The sequence below is a fragment of the Phaethon lepturus genome, unplaced genomic scaffold (assembly GCF_000687285.1).
Source record: "Phaethon lepturus isolate BGI_N335 unplaced genomic scaffold, ASM68728v1 scaffold10786, whole genome shotgun sequence".
In the NCBI taxonomy this organism is placed as follows: Eukaryota; Metazoa; Chordata; class Aves; order Phaethontiformes; family Phaethontidae; genus Phaethon; species Phaethon lepturus.
This window is the reverse complement of record NW_010546934.1, coordinates 20,956-37,123: the sequence shown is the minus strand read 5'-3', so window position 1 is coordinate 37,123 and position 16,168 is coordinate 20,956. Positions and strand designations below refer to the sequence as shown.

The 16,168-nt window shown below is 40.5% G+C and overlaps 1 protein-coding gene across 1 annotated transcript; it reads right to left on the bottom strand.

Annotated features, from left to right (window-relative positions):
• Positions 1–4,068: 4,068 nt before the first annotated feature.
• Positions 4,069–14,747, bottom strand: CD86 (CD86 molecule). Its single transcript, XM_010289466.1, has 6 exons — positions 14,726–14,747; positions 12,929–12,978; positions 11,518–11,859; positions 7,316–7,621; positions 5,110–5,244; positions 4,069–4,316 (listed from the first exon to the last, which is right to left on the bottom strand). Exons 2-6 carry the CDS (start codon positions 12,972–12,974, stop codon positions 4,297–4,299), a joined length of 849 nt encoding a protein of 282 aa, XP_010287768.1. The 5' UTR covers positions 12,975–12,978; positions 14,726–14,747; the 3' UTR covers positions 4,069–4,296.
• Between the last annotated feature and the right edge of the window lie 1,421 nt (positions 14,748–16,168).

Sequence of the window (16,168 nt, the reverse complement as noted above, 5' to 3'; positions counted from 1 at the left end):
CTTTTTTGCTTTTTTCTTTCTGAGTTCGGGAGAAAGGGGGAGAAAGAGGATTTGAAATCAAAACTTAGAGGTAATACACACAAGAACTAGATTTCTTTAATAGAATTGCTATATTTCTGTGGTCAAATGTAACTTCCAGTTAGCAAATACTTCACCTGAAGAGGAAAAAGTCCACTAAGGTACACTTGTCATGAGATGGTTTGTTAATGACAATGCCCTCAGAAGTGACTGTGGAATATTCTGAAAATGCAACACTTCACTGTCCCCTCACTTGTTAACCATAGGAAAGTATTGCTTGTTGCAGTAGCACTGGCTGACATTAAGAAATCCACAGTAAAACTAACTGACCTTCCTCTTCACTAATGACCTGGATGATGGGAACGAGTGTACCCTCAGCAAGTTTAAAGATGGTAAAAAACTGGGAGGAATGGCACACCAGAGGGATCTCAAGAGGCTGGAGAAATGGGCAGAGAAGAACCTCAACAAAGGGAAATTCGAAGTCCTGAACTTTGGGAGGAATAACCCCATGCACCAGTACAGGCTGGGGCAAACCATCTGGAAAGCAGCTTTGCAGAAAAGGACATGGATGGCCTAGTGGACAAGTTGAAGATAATGCAGCAGTGCGCCCTCGTGGCAAAGGCAGCCAACAGTATCTGGGGAGCATCAGGGAAAGCATTGCCAGCAGGCTGAGGGAGGTGATCCTTCCTCTCTGCTCAGCACTGGTGAGGGTCCACCTGGAGTCCTGTGTCCAGTTCTGGTTTCCCCAGTACGAGAGAGACATCAACATACTGGAGAGCACCCAGTGAAGGACCACAAAGATGATTAAGGGACAGGAGCATCTCTCCTATGAGGAAAGGCTGAGTGAGCTGGGACTGTTCAACCTGGAGAAGAGAAGCCTCAGGGAGATCTCATCAGTATGTACAAAAGTCTGAAGGGAGGGTGCGAAAAAGACTGACTCAGGCTCTTTTCAGTGGTGCCCAGTGACAGGACCAGAGGCAATGGGCACAAACTGAAGCCCAGGAGGTTCCCTCTGAACACAAGGAAACCCTTTTTTACTGTGAAGGGTGACCAAGCCCTGGAGCAGGTTTTGCAGATAGGTCATGGATTCTCTCTCCTCGGAGATATTCAGAAGCTGTCTGGACCTGGGCAGCTTACTCCAGGTGACACTGCTTGAGCAGGGGGGTTGAACCGGACAATCTCCCTAGGTCCATTCCAACGTCAACTATTCTGTGGCTCAGTGGTGGTTAATCAGTGAACTTGAAGCAACCTATCACAGCTATAAGTATGACGACAGTATTTTACCTTAGGGCATTGGGTACTGGTTTGACACAGTTTCCATTTCTTAGCATTTTCTGAAATTCGTAATGTTACACCTAAAAATAAAGCAATAGTGTTTTTAAGTGAAGCTGTTATATGCTGTGGTGTGTAGTGGGTGTATGCTCATTTGTTTGCTTACCATGTTTATAGAGTCACTAAATGACTGAAAGCATGCTGTCAAAGAAAAAACTACAAAATGGGTGAGGAGATAGCCTGGAAATCTGAATGCATTTGTATGGAGGACAAAAATGCCAGCACATCAGCTATGCTTTTCTTGTGCCTTGCTACTGTGCTCATTACATCTTCTAGGGCAGACGATTAATGCATTTGAACAGATAGAGACAAACTAAGATTTTCTCTGAAGCCCATCTGCTTTTTTCCCCTTAACTGTCTTTAGATGCAGGAGGGAATTACAGTTAATTTTAAGAGCAAGAAAAGAGGAGGTAGAGAAATTGATCAGGTAATAGAAGGAGGTTGGAAGCCTAAAGTAGAGGGATGGCAAGGAGGGAAAACAAACAACTCCACTAATTAGGAACAAATTAAGGATAGGAGGGAGTTGCGAAAAGATAAACCTAACCCACCTTTTTCCACTAGTTACAGCTGCTGATAGTGATAGTAGACAGTGTATTGGGGTGAAAAGCTGCCTCAGATGTACTAAGACTCAAAATGAAAAAACTTTTGAATTTCCAAGTGCTAGGAATTTTTTTTTTCTGCTAAGTGAATATGCTAGGACTCAAGAGTCCTAGCAGAGATTTCCAGATATCTTATCCCTTGTGGAGGTTATTGTTTTTCTCCTAGGGACAAACATGAAAGGTTGGTGATGTTTTTTTCCTCAGTGCGTAATGCTGACCAGATAAGCAGCACATCGGGATTTACAGCCTAGTTAAAGAGACTTCCGAGACTGTGAGTTCAAGAAAGTATGTGTACGTGCGTGAATCTAGTCACATGGAAGACAAGAGACCCACACGGCTGTTGTTTGGGTAGGAGCAAAGGTAGGACTTAGCTGTTGTTCTGATGACCTCAGTGTTAGGATTTGAGGTGGATGACTTGAGTGGGAGGGGAAAATGTTGAAAAAAATGAACTGAACTACAGCATGCGTTAAAAAGAGCAAGAGAGACAATACAAGTCTAGTGAGTATCCACCTGATTTAGTATACCTGATAGTTTAACACATGCTTTATTTAAGGAACCAGGTATTAATCAAGAATTAGAGAAGATTGTGTGACTCACTGGAGATATATTTGACAACCTGCAGCACAGAATCTAAAGGCCAAATTTTCAGACTGGAATTTTGTATTTAATCTTTGAGGTGTGTAGGTCGATAAATCAAAGAGGTATGCATACACAGAGTTGTGCACATATATCCAGCTCCATGAATGAATATATGAAACCTTCAGCTGTGCCATTCTTGGTCATTTTTACACATTTGCTTCCAAGAAATTATTCTGGGAGTGTTTCCTCCCTGAGGACCGCAAATGTGGCTATTCCCCAATATACTGCTTTAATGGCAGGAGAATAAAACACCAACACAGAAAAAGACATATTTTAATGTCATTAAATAAGTTTGCTAGCAAATATAAACTTTTACATAAAAATAAAACATTTAACATTTAATAAAATTTGAGTGATATTAATCTGAATGAAAATATTTGGAATGTTAGTGTAATAGCTTAATAAACTGACTCCCAAATGGTTTATCTAACTCAAAAGGACATACACATTCTCTCACACACTTGAAAATGGAGTAAAAATTGAGGTGGAATCTAGCAACTCACAACATCATTTAATAGAAAAGAATATTTGTACCCAGCAGAAACCATAGCGAATTTATGTCCCCAGACTGAAACTCTGAGCTGAAATTTGTCTTGAGAATGTGATGCTAATGTCCCTGCTCTTGCTGAAAATGTCAGGCCTACAAACACAATCAGAATAATTTTTTCTCAATTCTGCTGCATTCTTCCTCCTGAAAGTTGTCAATGCTGTTGAAGAATATAAAGTGCAGAGATCATTCAAGACTGGAGAACAGGCACATCTTGAGTGAATCGGAGAATCTTTTCTGAAAGGTAAAACTAATTCCTATAGCTAAGCATACCATAATGTACAGATTGCTCTATCTTCAAGGTTTGAAGCAAAATTAAGAAAAGGAGAACATAGTCAAATTGGAACGTGACCTACTTACATAATATTTTTTCGTTATCTGCTTAGCTTAATTTTACATATTTAGATTTATACACATATGAGTGATACCTCATGCTTTCATTTTCTATCCCTGCATCCACCTGAACAACTAGTACAGCATACAGTCAGAATACAGAAGAACAAAGTGTGGAGGTACTAACTGTCTGGGCATATTAAGCTTGGATGGTAGTTAAAAAAAAGTTAAGATAACCAGAAATTATGTTTGCAGCAAGTCTTTTTTCAGGTGATTTCTAATTTCAAGTGTCTGATAGAAATTGCACAACTTTTCTCAGAAGGTGGGGAGTGCCCTGAAGTTCCTCTTTCTGCTGTGGAGCTTTACAAGAAAGTTACTGGTACAAAGCACACTGGCTCTGCCAAAAGCATTTATGGCTCATGACTAATAGCCTGCCTCTGATCATGTTTCCAGTGATGGTTATGATTCACAGACTGTGGCCTAACTCCTTCTGTTTCTGAGACATTCCCTTCTGTAACCCATGCAGTTCTGCCTTCTTCATTGACTCAGGATTTTACCGTGTCACAGTGCATAATGAAAGATACAGCAAAAAGATAGGCAGAGCATTGTATTTACTACCATTCTGGAGCAAAAACAAAAGCAGAGAACACTAAACAGTGGATTTCAGCCATCAGACAAACATGTTGCATGTTTTTCTGCAGGGTATCTGGGGAAGATTCTTGTTCTGGCAGAGCATCTAAGAATATGGGACCCCAGGCCTTGCTATATGCAGAGATAGTTCCCAGTCAGCAGTCTGGCTGATGGCCTCGGTTTCAAGCTGGATAGCTTCTAGACTGCTAGACTGACACCTAAAATAGATGAATATGTGATTTACAGAAAAGTGAGAAATAGGAGCTGAAAAAGAGTTGATAGCAAATGTCCAGTTATTTTAGGATTTGGAGAATGAGGTGGGGCTCAGGACCCTTGGTTGTGTAAGGAAGCAGGACTGACTATGAGGAATGCATTTCCCCCTTGCTACAAGGAAGGATAGAGTCTGATGTCAGCATGAGGATCCTTTCTGTGCAGAATAAACCCTGGACTGCTGAGACGTAGTCTTGGAACAAAACAGAGAAATACAATGCAAAGATTGGATTCTGTTCCTAGTACAAGATGATTCTTCCAGTCCAGTGTGGTGGAGCAATGCCTTGATCCTTCAGCTCTGTGGCGACAGGGATACTTGCACTTGACGGAAACCTCACCTCATCCCTCCCCCATCTCCATCTTTCTTATAAATGGTGATAGACAAGAAATGTTTATACAGTTCAATGATTTTAGCAGCCAAATATACAAAAAAACCTAGAAAAACAGGAAAAAAAGGAGGAAATGGCAGGAAAAAGTGGTACACTGGTGCCATGGCAGTCTCACAGAGCACAAAGAAGAGGGAGAAGTGGATCCCATGACAACAGAGGCGAAAGATGTTTTGACTTGCTGCTGGATGGACTAAGTTGTTGCAGGAACTAAATTGTTCAAGGAAGCTTAGCTTCAGTCCAACATGAAACCTAACTTTCTGTCAGCAGCTTGAATGTAGGTAAAGGGATGATTACAAACAGCAAAGCCTATGACTTCAGGGACAGTAGAGCTGAATTAGAAGTAGTAACTTACTCTGGTGGGTAGATGAGATATTTCTGTTCTTCTTCAGCATCACAAAACCCAGAAGCAGCGTGATCAGTACAATTGCAGATATAAGTGGGACAAAGAAATTTATCTTCACTTGCTCCATTTCTTTCCCCTGTATCTCTGAATAAGAAAACAGAGGAGATGCACACAGTAAGTATTTAATTTGGTGACAATTAGATTAAAAAATCTACCCCAAAGTTATGTGAATTAGAAGTTTAGGGAAAGGTCGTCACCATCCTTTGCTTTTATAGTGCTTTAATAGAGTCAAGCAATCACTATCCACATTGCTTTATTTCCATTTCCAGTAACTAGCAAAACTACTACGTCTTAATGGCCACTTCAACAACAGTAAGGCAAAGTACTCTTCCTGAAGTTTGTGTAACATGTGAGAGATCAGCAACTTTAATTAATACAAAAGCCTACGAGGCAGCTACTGTGCTAATGCTACTTTGTGCTACTGTGCAAGTCTGAAGAACCTGGCATATGTTATTGGTATCTGTTGGAAATGATGGTCAAGGCTTAATGAAATGCCATAAGGGATGTGAAAGCAGCAGGGAATGCAAAGGAGTTTCCCTCTATTTCTGGTTATTGTGCTTTTGTGGTTTTGGTTGCTAGGGTTAGCAACTGATAGAGCTTCAGTTATCGCCAAACAAAGCTGTTGTTTATGTGGAGTTCCTAGTTGCTTGCCCACTGTCACTGCTTATCAGATGGCTACTTTCATAAAGCCAGGGAGGAGAGAAGAATTGAAGAAGGACGAGGAGGATGCAGCACTATAGCAAATATAGCTAATATAGCCATGTTAACATGCATGAGCAATGTATAGAGCTGTGTAAACCTCAGAAGACTTCTGTATTGTATTTTATTTAAAAATCCTAGAATGTAAGGACATCAGAGGCAGTTTGCCCTATCTAGTAGTGATGACTTAACCCTTTAGCTAAATTTATATGAAGAAAACTGCACTGTGGAACTTTTTTCAGAATGACTGGCAAGCTTCTTTTGTATCTATCTGCACTAGTAAGGTGCATGCCTGTACTACCGTGGTAAGCTTTCCTACAACACTACCATTCCTTCTTGGCTCCCTGTTCCCTGTCAGTTGAAGCACAGCTCTCCATCTTCAACATTGTCTAAAGGTGACATGTGCAAGCCAAACAAACTTATGACCAAAGTGGCACTTTTCTTTATTTTGATGCACTTGTGCCATAGCTGACGAACAAAAATGTGTCAAAGGATGTTCTCCTGTCCCAGGAGATAAACAAAACATATCTTTAGTTTAAAGAAAGGATCAGTCATATGGAACCCTGAGATAAAGCAGCAGTAAAGTCTTATTGGAACTCAGGTCACCAGCTGCTTCTTGCAGGAGGTGTCAGAAAAAAAAAATCCCCAGATAGTAATTTTGGAATGGGCACTTCATTCTGCCAAATGTTATGAAAACCACCGGGGATGCTTTTAAGACTAGTCAAAGTTCCATGGCCTTCACACTTACACTTAAACTCAGCACAGTCTATTTGGCAGTTTGTGTGCCAAATCTGGTCCAAGTGACTCTTCCATTTAGCCTTCTGCCTCTCCCTAAGGAATGATTAAGAATAGCAGCTCAAGCACTTAAACATCAGAAAAAAAATCTTTTTTACTGTCAGGGTGGTCAAACACTGGAACAGTTTGCTGAGAGAGGTTGTGGAGTCTCTATCCTGGGAGATATTTAAAACTCAACTGGATAATGCCCTGAGCTACCTGTTGACCCTACTTTGAGCAGAGTGGTTGAACTAGATGATCTCCAGATTCCTCTTCCAACTCAACAGTTCTCTGATTCTGTGAAGTGGCAATCTCTTTTAACAGCTGTCCCCTCCAGAGGCTGGTTGCTGCCTAATCCAGACATCCAGGTTGCTTTGTTGCTATTGCAGCAGAATCTACGGAGGAGATGAACAGGGCTGTGTTCTGGATTGTGTAGCAGTAGCCTTCCTTCTCTGTACCCTCTCCTCACTCTAGTAAGACTTCCCATATGGAAAGGAGACGGAATTTGATGGCTGTGGCTGTTGGTGAACAGGATGGAGAACGTACAACCCTTGTAAACAACTCCTACTGCTACTTAGGGTTTATTCCCTGCCTTGACTATGCTGCTATCTATGATCAGCTCTATTGCAATGTGACCTGCTCCTGCCCATGCAAAAATCGGAATGGGCAAATGGAGACTCACCTATGCCTAGTGGCACTGAGACAAGGCTCCCCAGCTGCTCTCCAAGGTGAAGCAAGCAGCTAATATTAGTGAGGGTGTTTTTAGGAACTGTGATATTCAGCTTGCTAGTAACATTGTACAGCTTTGTTACAGCATCCTGCGAGACATCCATGTGACGCATAAGCCTGTATGTTCTGTTGTTGTGTGAAATTAGCCAAGTCATCTGCTTCGGCTCTGGATAACCTCCGCTGGAAGAACAGGAGAGATTCACATTGGGCTTTAGTTCCCCAGTGTGCAGCCATACTATTTCAGGTTGACTATAGTTGGCTGAAATAGACCAAAAAGAAAGCATCATGAGTCAGACATTCCACATTTCATGACAGTTCCTAACAATCACTTAAGATTTTCAGGCAGAAGCAAGTCTAAACAATTTTCTCAGGAAAACAACAGGAGTCCCAAGAAGGGTTTGTTATGGTTTTGGTACATGTAGACTTGCTGTTCCTTGTCCTCAGGGTGATTCAAGGACATAAGTCTGATCAGCCAGGCAATGGGCCTGTCTCTCCCACCTCCTTTAGATCCATTGACACCTCAGAGTAATCAAACCTGGCCTGCTTGCAGGTCAGTGCTTAAGCACAAAATGGGAATGGGACACAGTGCTTCCTACTCTTCACCTCCTGATAGGTAAGGGGAAACCCACAAACTTCTAACTGTGAAACACAGAGAAAGAAATCATCTGAGGGACTTCAGATGGGGTAAGTTGGAGGTCCAGTGCTGTCATAGGTAGAAATATCCTTGGTGTCTGTCAGTATTATGGGTAATAATTTTGCAGCATATAAAGTAATTCACTCATCTTAGCTTGACAGTAGGCCTCCCTTATCTCAGCTTTTTATGTGGAAGTGACTACAGTACAAGTTTTTTTACTTTGAGTCAATAGATACTCATCCCAGTCAATGAAAAACACACCTGTTACTTTAAAAACTCAAGTTTCACAGGCAAGAAATAGTTAGTGAAACAGGATTGGAAAGAATTCTTTAAACATAAAGTATTAATGATAAATGGAAGTTTTAACCAAGGCTCTCTATTAAATAACCTCCCAAACATTCTCAATCAGGATTTGTTTGGTTAAAAGGTCATAGTAGAAACACTAAAATATTAAGGAAAAGGAGAAAGAGAGAATGTAGACATAGTACAGACTGCACGTTGGCATACATTAAGTAAAAAAACCCCACAAAACCAACAACAAAAACCAAGAAATGGACTCAAGACTTCATTGAAAGTACTTCATTATTTTAGTGACAAAAGGACTAAAGACAAGATAGAGAAATATTGGAGAAAGGGAAAAGAATTCTTAAAAAAATATGAGCCTAAGAGGGTCTGACTCTGTGAACACACTCAGTTGTGTTGAATCCATCCTCACCGTAGTGTGTTGTTATTATGGATGGATGAAGAAATATGATATTGCTTTTATTTGCTCTATCCCAACACACAGGGAGTAGGATTTAGCTTAGTCACTTAAATCCCAAGAGAGTCCACGACGGTGACTTCAAAATGGAAAAAGCCCCACCTTTTTTACACCACAAAATTTAGTTAAGTTGTCCCTCAGGAGAGCTATTTATTTATATTTCATTTTTGGAGTATTTATTCTCTCCTTGGCATTTTATTATGCAATCCATGGCTGTGGAACTTGCCACATCATCTAAGTGATTTAAGAGTTTCAATCTTATTGACAGTGAACAAGTGGAAATAGTGGAATATACCCTGATCAAAGCACTTCTGTTTTATGGCTTCTGGAACCTCAATCTACTGAAAAGTGATGTTGGTTGCATGCGGGGTGTGGGCTACGTATATGTGAGCTTTGGATTGTTAACAGAAAAGCATGTTTCAGGAAGCCTTTTGTATTTTAAAGATAACATGTCTTCCAATAAGGCTATGGGGTTAGATTTAAACGCCTCAGGAGACAGCAGATCCATCAAGTCCTTAATATTTTTCTCAGTGGCTTAATCACCCTACCTGGTTTTGTTCTATTTTCTAAAGTGACAGTGTGCCTTATTTCTCACTTGCTTACAGCCACTGAATGTTTTTATATCTTCATTTAACTAATTAGCCTTTTTTTAATATCCAGTATTTTATATTTTATATTACATTATAACAACCAGTATTTCAGGTTCTTACACTCTGAAAACAAGACTCTTCTCACTCTTCTGTATTACAAGGTAATCAGATTGATCTTCTAATGTCTCCAGTTGGACTGTATTTTTCCCAGCCTTCAGCTAACTCTAGTAGTTATCTCTTCACACTTTCAAGTTTTTCAACATCCCCTTTAAAATGAGGACAGGAACTGTTAAGTTTCTATTCTGACATCAGCTTCACTCCCAACACTTTGAATAGCACATATTTTGAAATAGTTTCCCTAGTCTCACCTACTTCCCATTTTGATCCATCCAAAGGAAGTACTAGAGATATGCTATGGCAGCAGAATTTCCAGTTAAGCTGCTTGTCACCATGGTCCCTACCTTGCCTGTTTTAAGAGCCAAAGCTTTACATTGTGAAGCCCTCCCTTCTTTCTGGAGAAGGATCTGTGTTCACTGTTCTTATATAAATCATCCTGGCTGTACAAAATACATGTAATGTACATGTATCTATCTATATATTGTCCTAATGTAATACATATAAATAATACATGTAAACTGTATTAGAAGGTACTTCAAAATTTCTGAATGGCCTTGGTCACCAAGTGATCTAGACAGCTTTGTATGACTGCCCTATCTTGTACAACACTCAATCTTTCTTATGTCCATTTTAAGTGTGACACACCAAACTACAAAAAACCCTCTATGTATGGTATGAGATTCTAATTAAGAAACAGTATGTAAGCACAGGTACATTTCTATTCTTATTATTTTTAAGTTTTGGGGTTTTTTTAAATGTGATTTTATACTGCTCCTTCCTTTGGGACCTTATTGAACAGAGAGTCATTTGGAAGAAACAGAGCAGCACATAGTTTAAAACAGTCTTCTTAAGTTAAACCTTAAAAGGTCTAGGAGAATTTTAGTGCCTAAGTATGAGACTTCCATAACATGTTGCTCAGATGTTGGCTAAGCTGATAACTGATTTAACTGCTTGAATTAACTGAACAGTTCATGCTAGGCATCTCTTAAATTGGAGGCCTTGGTACTGAGTGGACATTATAAGTTTCTGAGTTCTAAAAATTTGCTGAAAATACTTCTCAAGTAGATTGCAGGAGAATCAAAATTAACAATCTAGGTTTTCTATCTGTGGATGGAGGGAACACTTGCTGATACCACAAAGCTAAAGAGGCTCAGATGTCCTGGTACTCTGTTTTTGGCTGCTGTTACACATGGCCTGTTATCTTTTGAAGCATTATGCTGAAGCCTGAAAACACCAGTGGAAGTTAGAAGCTGTTATTATTAATGACTAGCACTATCATAGTGGAAGAGAGAAGACAGGCATACAGACAAAGGTTACTAACAGAACAGTTTAAAATAGAAAACCATTAGAACAATATATTAAGAATTACTGAAAATATTAGAAAACATTAGGAAAAGATTGCTTCCTCACTTCCATTCTCCTGTTAAAAAATTCGCTGCCTTTTCCTGTGATAACATACATGATATCAGGTTGAGTCTCATCAATGCATGCATTTTTTCTTCAGAGATATTCTCAGTCTTCCTTTAACTGAATATATGAATTTCTACTCCTCCACATGTGAGCTGCTCTTTATTTTCCCTGTGATTTAGATGATCATAAAATAGCTGTGTGTTTGCAGAAATGTTGTTATGTTTCAATTGTAATTTACTACCAACAATGATAACTACTGCTACTTTTAATAGAAGGTAGTGCATCAGATGCAAATAAAGAAGTGTATTTTCCAGAGTCCTAAAAGCCATAAAACTTGCAGGAGACAAGAAGAAGAAGGCAGGATGGTTTTCACTATAAATTATGACAGCATGGGAATCAGGAATGATGTAATATTGAGCAAATTATCACCTCATTTTCTACAACTTCTGATTGCTTCCACCTGAGCACTTTTCATTCAGAGCTGAGGATTTTCTATTGAGAATGCTCTTATCCATCTTTAGAAATTCTGCTCCACATCTTCAGTGGCTTGGGGACAGTACCACACATTTCTGGACTGAACAAAGTGACAGAGAATCCCCGCAAAAAAACCCCAGAGCAGATGACAATTAGAAGAGGTTACTTACCAATGATGTGCAGTAAGCACTCAGATGTGTGTATGACCTTTGGCGATCCTTTATCTCTGTGCTGTATAATACATGTATACTGTCCCTCATCCACAATTCCTGCATTTAATAATTGCAAGGTCCATTTGTCCATATCCATCTTGGTGCGATTTATGTATTTAGGACTAAGGTTATCATGTTTTTCTTGGCCGTAGTATACTTCATGGACTACTTCGACAGCGCCTTTTTGCCAAAAAACTCTTAAATCCTTTATGTCAGTTTTCTGAGAATTTGGAAAATAGCAGGATAGGTATGCAGTGTGATTGAGAAATGATTTCACCTGATGCACACTGGCAGCAACACCTTAGACAAAGAGTGAGAAGAAATTAAGATTTCCATCAGCTACCAAGTATTTGCGCTCACAGAGGCACCACTTAATGACAGCAGAAATAAAACCACCAGCATTTAGACAAAAATTCTCCCATGAGGTGTGACAGGACTCATAGTTGCACAATTTCATTTTAAAAAAATTGAGTTAATTCTCCTAATAAAATAACGCAGCATTGCAGTTTTGAAGAAAATGTGAAATGCACACTGTGTAGTAAATGTTGGTGTCTAGGGAATATGTGACCAGAAGGTCAGAAACAGGTGAACACTTTCAGTCTCACTGAAGAATTAATCTGAAGTTTAATGATAAATTAAATGTCAGATTTAACGGTTCTGTAATTAATCCAGAGTTTAATGACAGATTAAAGTCAGCTTTAACTGTTCCATTGCTGATTGTGTTAACAGAAATAGTCAATAAACACAGTTATGCCTTCATGCAGAGAAAACATGAACTGTATTACACAAGGGATGATTTTTCTCCTGCTTTCGTCAGTGCATGTACCCATTATTACGGGTGGTGATAGGCCGGGAGGACCGTCTTGTCTTGGAATGAGAAATGCAGTCTTCTATCCCAGAAGATAAAAAACACCTCTGCCACATTCAAAAGGAGGAAAAGATTTACAGTCTGTCTCCTGGTGCAAAGTTTTGACTGCTCTTCCAGAGCACCAGACTGCCAAATGATCTCTGCCTAAAACTCCAGTTGCCCCATATCAAACTGTCAGTTTTCAATTTCATACTGCTCTCCATCATAATATACAGAGGTGATATACACACATTTTAAAGATAGATTTAAATGAAAAATTTGAGCGCAACATAAAACAAGTGTAATGTAAAGATACAAAGGTGCAGAGAGAAAGTACTTACTATATAGAGTCCCTGCACACAATTTAAATACATGTCACATAGGCTATATGACCTTGATTGTGCAACAGAAATGATTAATTACTGCTAAGGAATGATCTTCTTTCTTAGTGAATGAGAAAGTATCACGTAGCAGGACACCAATAATCAAAACAGTTTTTACAATTAAAAATGCATCTTTTACCTGGGAGAAGTATCATAGCATAAAGGAAGAATATGCAGACCTCCATGATGCTGTAAGAAGAAGAATGAAAGAAATATGTTAGAGGTTGAAAACACGCCAGTACCTCCTCCAGTACTCCCAAAGAAGCGGTAAAACAAGAAGTTTCTCAATAGTCTCTCTCTCGCTAAAAGTTCATCATCTCACCTTTTCCCGTGGAGCGGTGCAAGGACTTCTGTGTGCTTTGCAGCCTTTAGTAACAAGAAGCATGCCATGACTGATCGCTGGTTTACAGAGGAGGTGATGTGGCGCAAGATTACTGCAGGCAGGGTACGCCATGGGAGGAACACAGAGCCCCCGGGGTGCAAGGGACAGGACGAATACCCAAAGCGCCTGGTGTGGAGGGAAGAGGAATGTGGAGCATGCTTGGCCTGGCAGTGTGGGGAAGAAGATGGGGGAATTGAAAGCAGAGGGGGAGGAGAAGGTGACACAGAAGGAGGAGGTGGGGGAGATGACGATGATGTCAGCTACTGAAAGTGATGAAGTGTGTGACCTTCAGTTTTGTAACAGGAACCTATCCTTCATGGCAGTGAAAAAGATAACTGAGAGAAATCCTATATGGTTTAAAAAGTTGAGGCTAAATAGCACATAATTTGTGGTCAAGAAAAACTAGTATCTGTTTCAAAAAAAAGATAAAAACACCTATGATTCATCTCATAAACAAAACACTTCTATGGCTGCTTGGGTTCATGTGGTATAAGGGTCTATAATCCCGGTAAACAGCCAAATACCGTCCCCATGCACTGGTGAGAGAACAGCACCTGCATCTGACTGGCCTGTGGCAGCTGGTTTGCATTTTAGCAGCGCCTTTGTGTTTTTCCATTCTATATATTTGGGAGAAGCCTCCACATCACCCTTCCCAAGGTCCTTCACTCTCCTCCTTTAAACAGCTCCAAAGAATCCTCTTTTGCTGGAGCAGATGTAAAAATGCCTCAGTTCTCATACTACTTAAGAACAGTGACATTGCTGTCTGCTGTCCTGACTGGTAGTACAACTTCCTGATGGTTTCCCATTTTTTGTCATATCTTATTTTAAGCTGGTACATTTGGGTCTCTACCTTTACCCCAGGTCTCTGGGAGCAAGTCTCCTCTTCTGTTTAATACAGAATTCCCCTCAGTCTGCTGACGTGTTTTTTGTGTGGGTACTGTAACGTACAGACCTGTGAATTATATTTTTTTCCAGACCAGATTCATCCTGCCTTTCTTAGGAAAGGGGAGAAAGAAGCCCAAACCTCTCAGATGATATAGATAATTTTGTGATTCACCTGTCGTAGCAGAAGAGGCTTGTGCAGAATCCATTGTTGTAGACAGAGGTCATTCTCTTTCTGCTCCAGCCGCCCTACTACATGGTGAACTTTTATCAAGGGGGTTTCCTCCTAGGCTGGGCCCCACTGAATTAAACCACACAGCTGATTGCCTAAATAAAGTTGCCTGTGCCAAGCTACGGAAAACTACAGAAACTCCTTCTCAGCAGTCAAATTTCAATCATATTTCCCTCCTGTGAATAAGAATTTTTGCTTTCAGTCAAGTAAAAAAAAAAAAAAGGGATAGCCCTATTTTTTGATCCAGTGCTGGTGTGTAAGAGAAGAAATTAAAACAATTTAGCAACTGGAAACGTAAGTGAAGTAGAGATGGTGTACTGCTGTAGCTAGGCATGTTTTGCAATGACTGTCTCACAGCAGTCTCACCAAAACCGGAACTGAAAATAAGAGGGAGAGGGAGAAATAAAACCCAGGCAAAAATACCAGATAACACCGCTTGCCTTTCTTTATGGGTTGGATTTGCAGCTGTGAGGACTCAAAGATCCTACATGGTTTCCTGGCTGCTGTCTTCCAGGAGAAGGCATGTTGCTGGGGATGGCTGCATGAAGAAGGATCCCGTGAGTCTGCAGAGGGGTGTACATCCACATTCCCTGCAGAGGCAGGTCACTGAGTGTGACGAGCGGCTTCTCTTACACAAGCTGCTTTATAGAGAGTTGCTGAATCATGAATCGGGCCACTAAAACTTCAGTGCTGCAAGCAGCTTCTCTTCTCCTTTTTTACAAGATGCCTTTAACCAGCAAATGCAAAGCTTGGAGCCAGTGTCCAGAAGACTGAGGGGAGGAAGGAGAATTCCTGCCTCTGTGTTGGCTATTTACACCATTTTTTTGCATATTCAATACAAATTCTGTGCTCAATTCTCTTTTATATCTGGAGGCCATTGAAAGTCTGGTTATGTCTCACCGTTGTTTAGCAGTCAAAGGGGGCTAGATAAGAGGGCAAAGATAGATCTTGCTTCAGGGTATGCCTGCTGCTGAAATACGGTGCAGACCAAAGTTCCCTCTTCGTGGCCATGGCCCAGTGCATGAGCACTCTGCTCCGCTTCAGAGCATCGTGGGTCTATGTATGGATGTGCAGTTTTTCTGTTCACATGCTGATGCATCCAGCTGTGGTAGTGGCACTTTTTCATGTGCCAGTGATACCTGATGAGATGGGAGTGGTTTGATGATCCAGGGCTTAAAAATTCTCTCCGGCATCCAGAATTATATGAGGTCAGTCCATGGGGAGGTAATCGTTTTCCCTTGCTAAATAAGGCTAGCACTATGTGGTGTGTCTTTCTTGCCTTTTGAGGCTTTGTCAGCCATTCCTGGAGATGTCCCCATGACTCACAATTACAAATCATATGTGGATGTCAGAGATGAAAAATGGAGAAGTATATTAATTGAAATTATGACAGTAGTCACACTCAATCCTTTATTTACTATCTCTGCAGTCCAATCACTGAAAGGAGAGGAAACCATATGAGTACATGTGCTTTCCTGGCCCTATTCATGACTGCTTTGGTTTGGCCTAAACCAGCCTGAGAAAAGTCATGAGGCAGTTCCCACTTGGCTGAGTACAGGGGGATTCCTTCCCTGAAGAACTCTAAGACGGATGTTCAGGAAAAACAGGCAACTTCACTTCCTTTACTTTTGAAGGCAATTGCCAGAAAGCCCTATTTTGAGATTGGCTTGTACTTTCTGTCTCTTGTTTCTCCTAATCCAGCATGTGAGTCCAGCCTGTGAGAGCCCAATACGCACAGTGAAGCATGAAGGTCTTGGAGTAAACAAGAGCTTTGTATCTGATATGCTTGCCTGGGTTTTAATTTGCTCTCTTTTTTCCTGTTTTCATTTTTGGATGTAGTCATTATCTTTTGAAAGACACTGTCAAATCTGTGCTCTTTGACT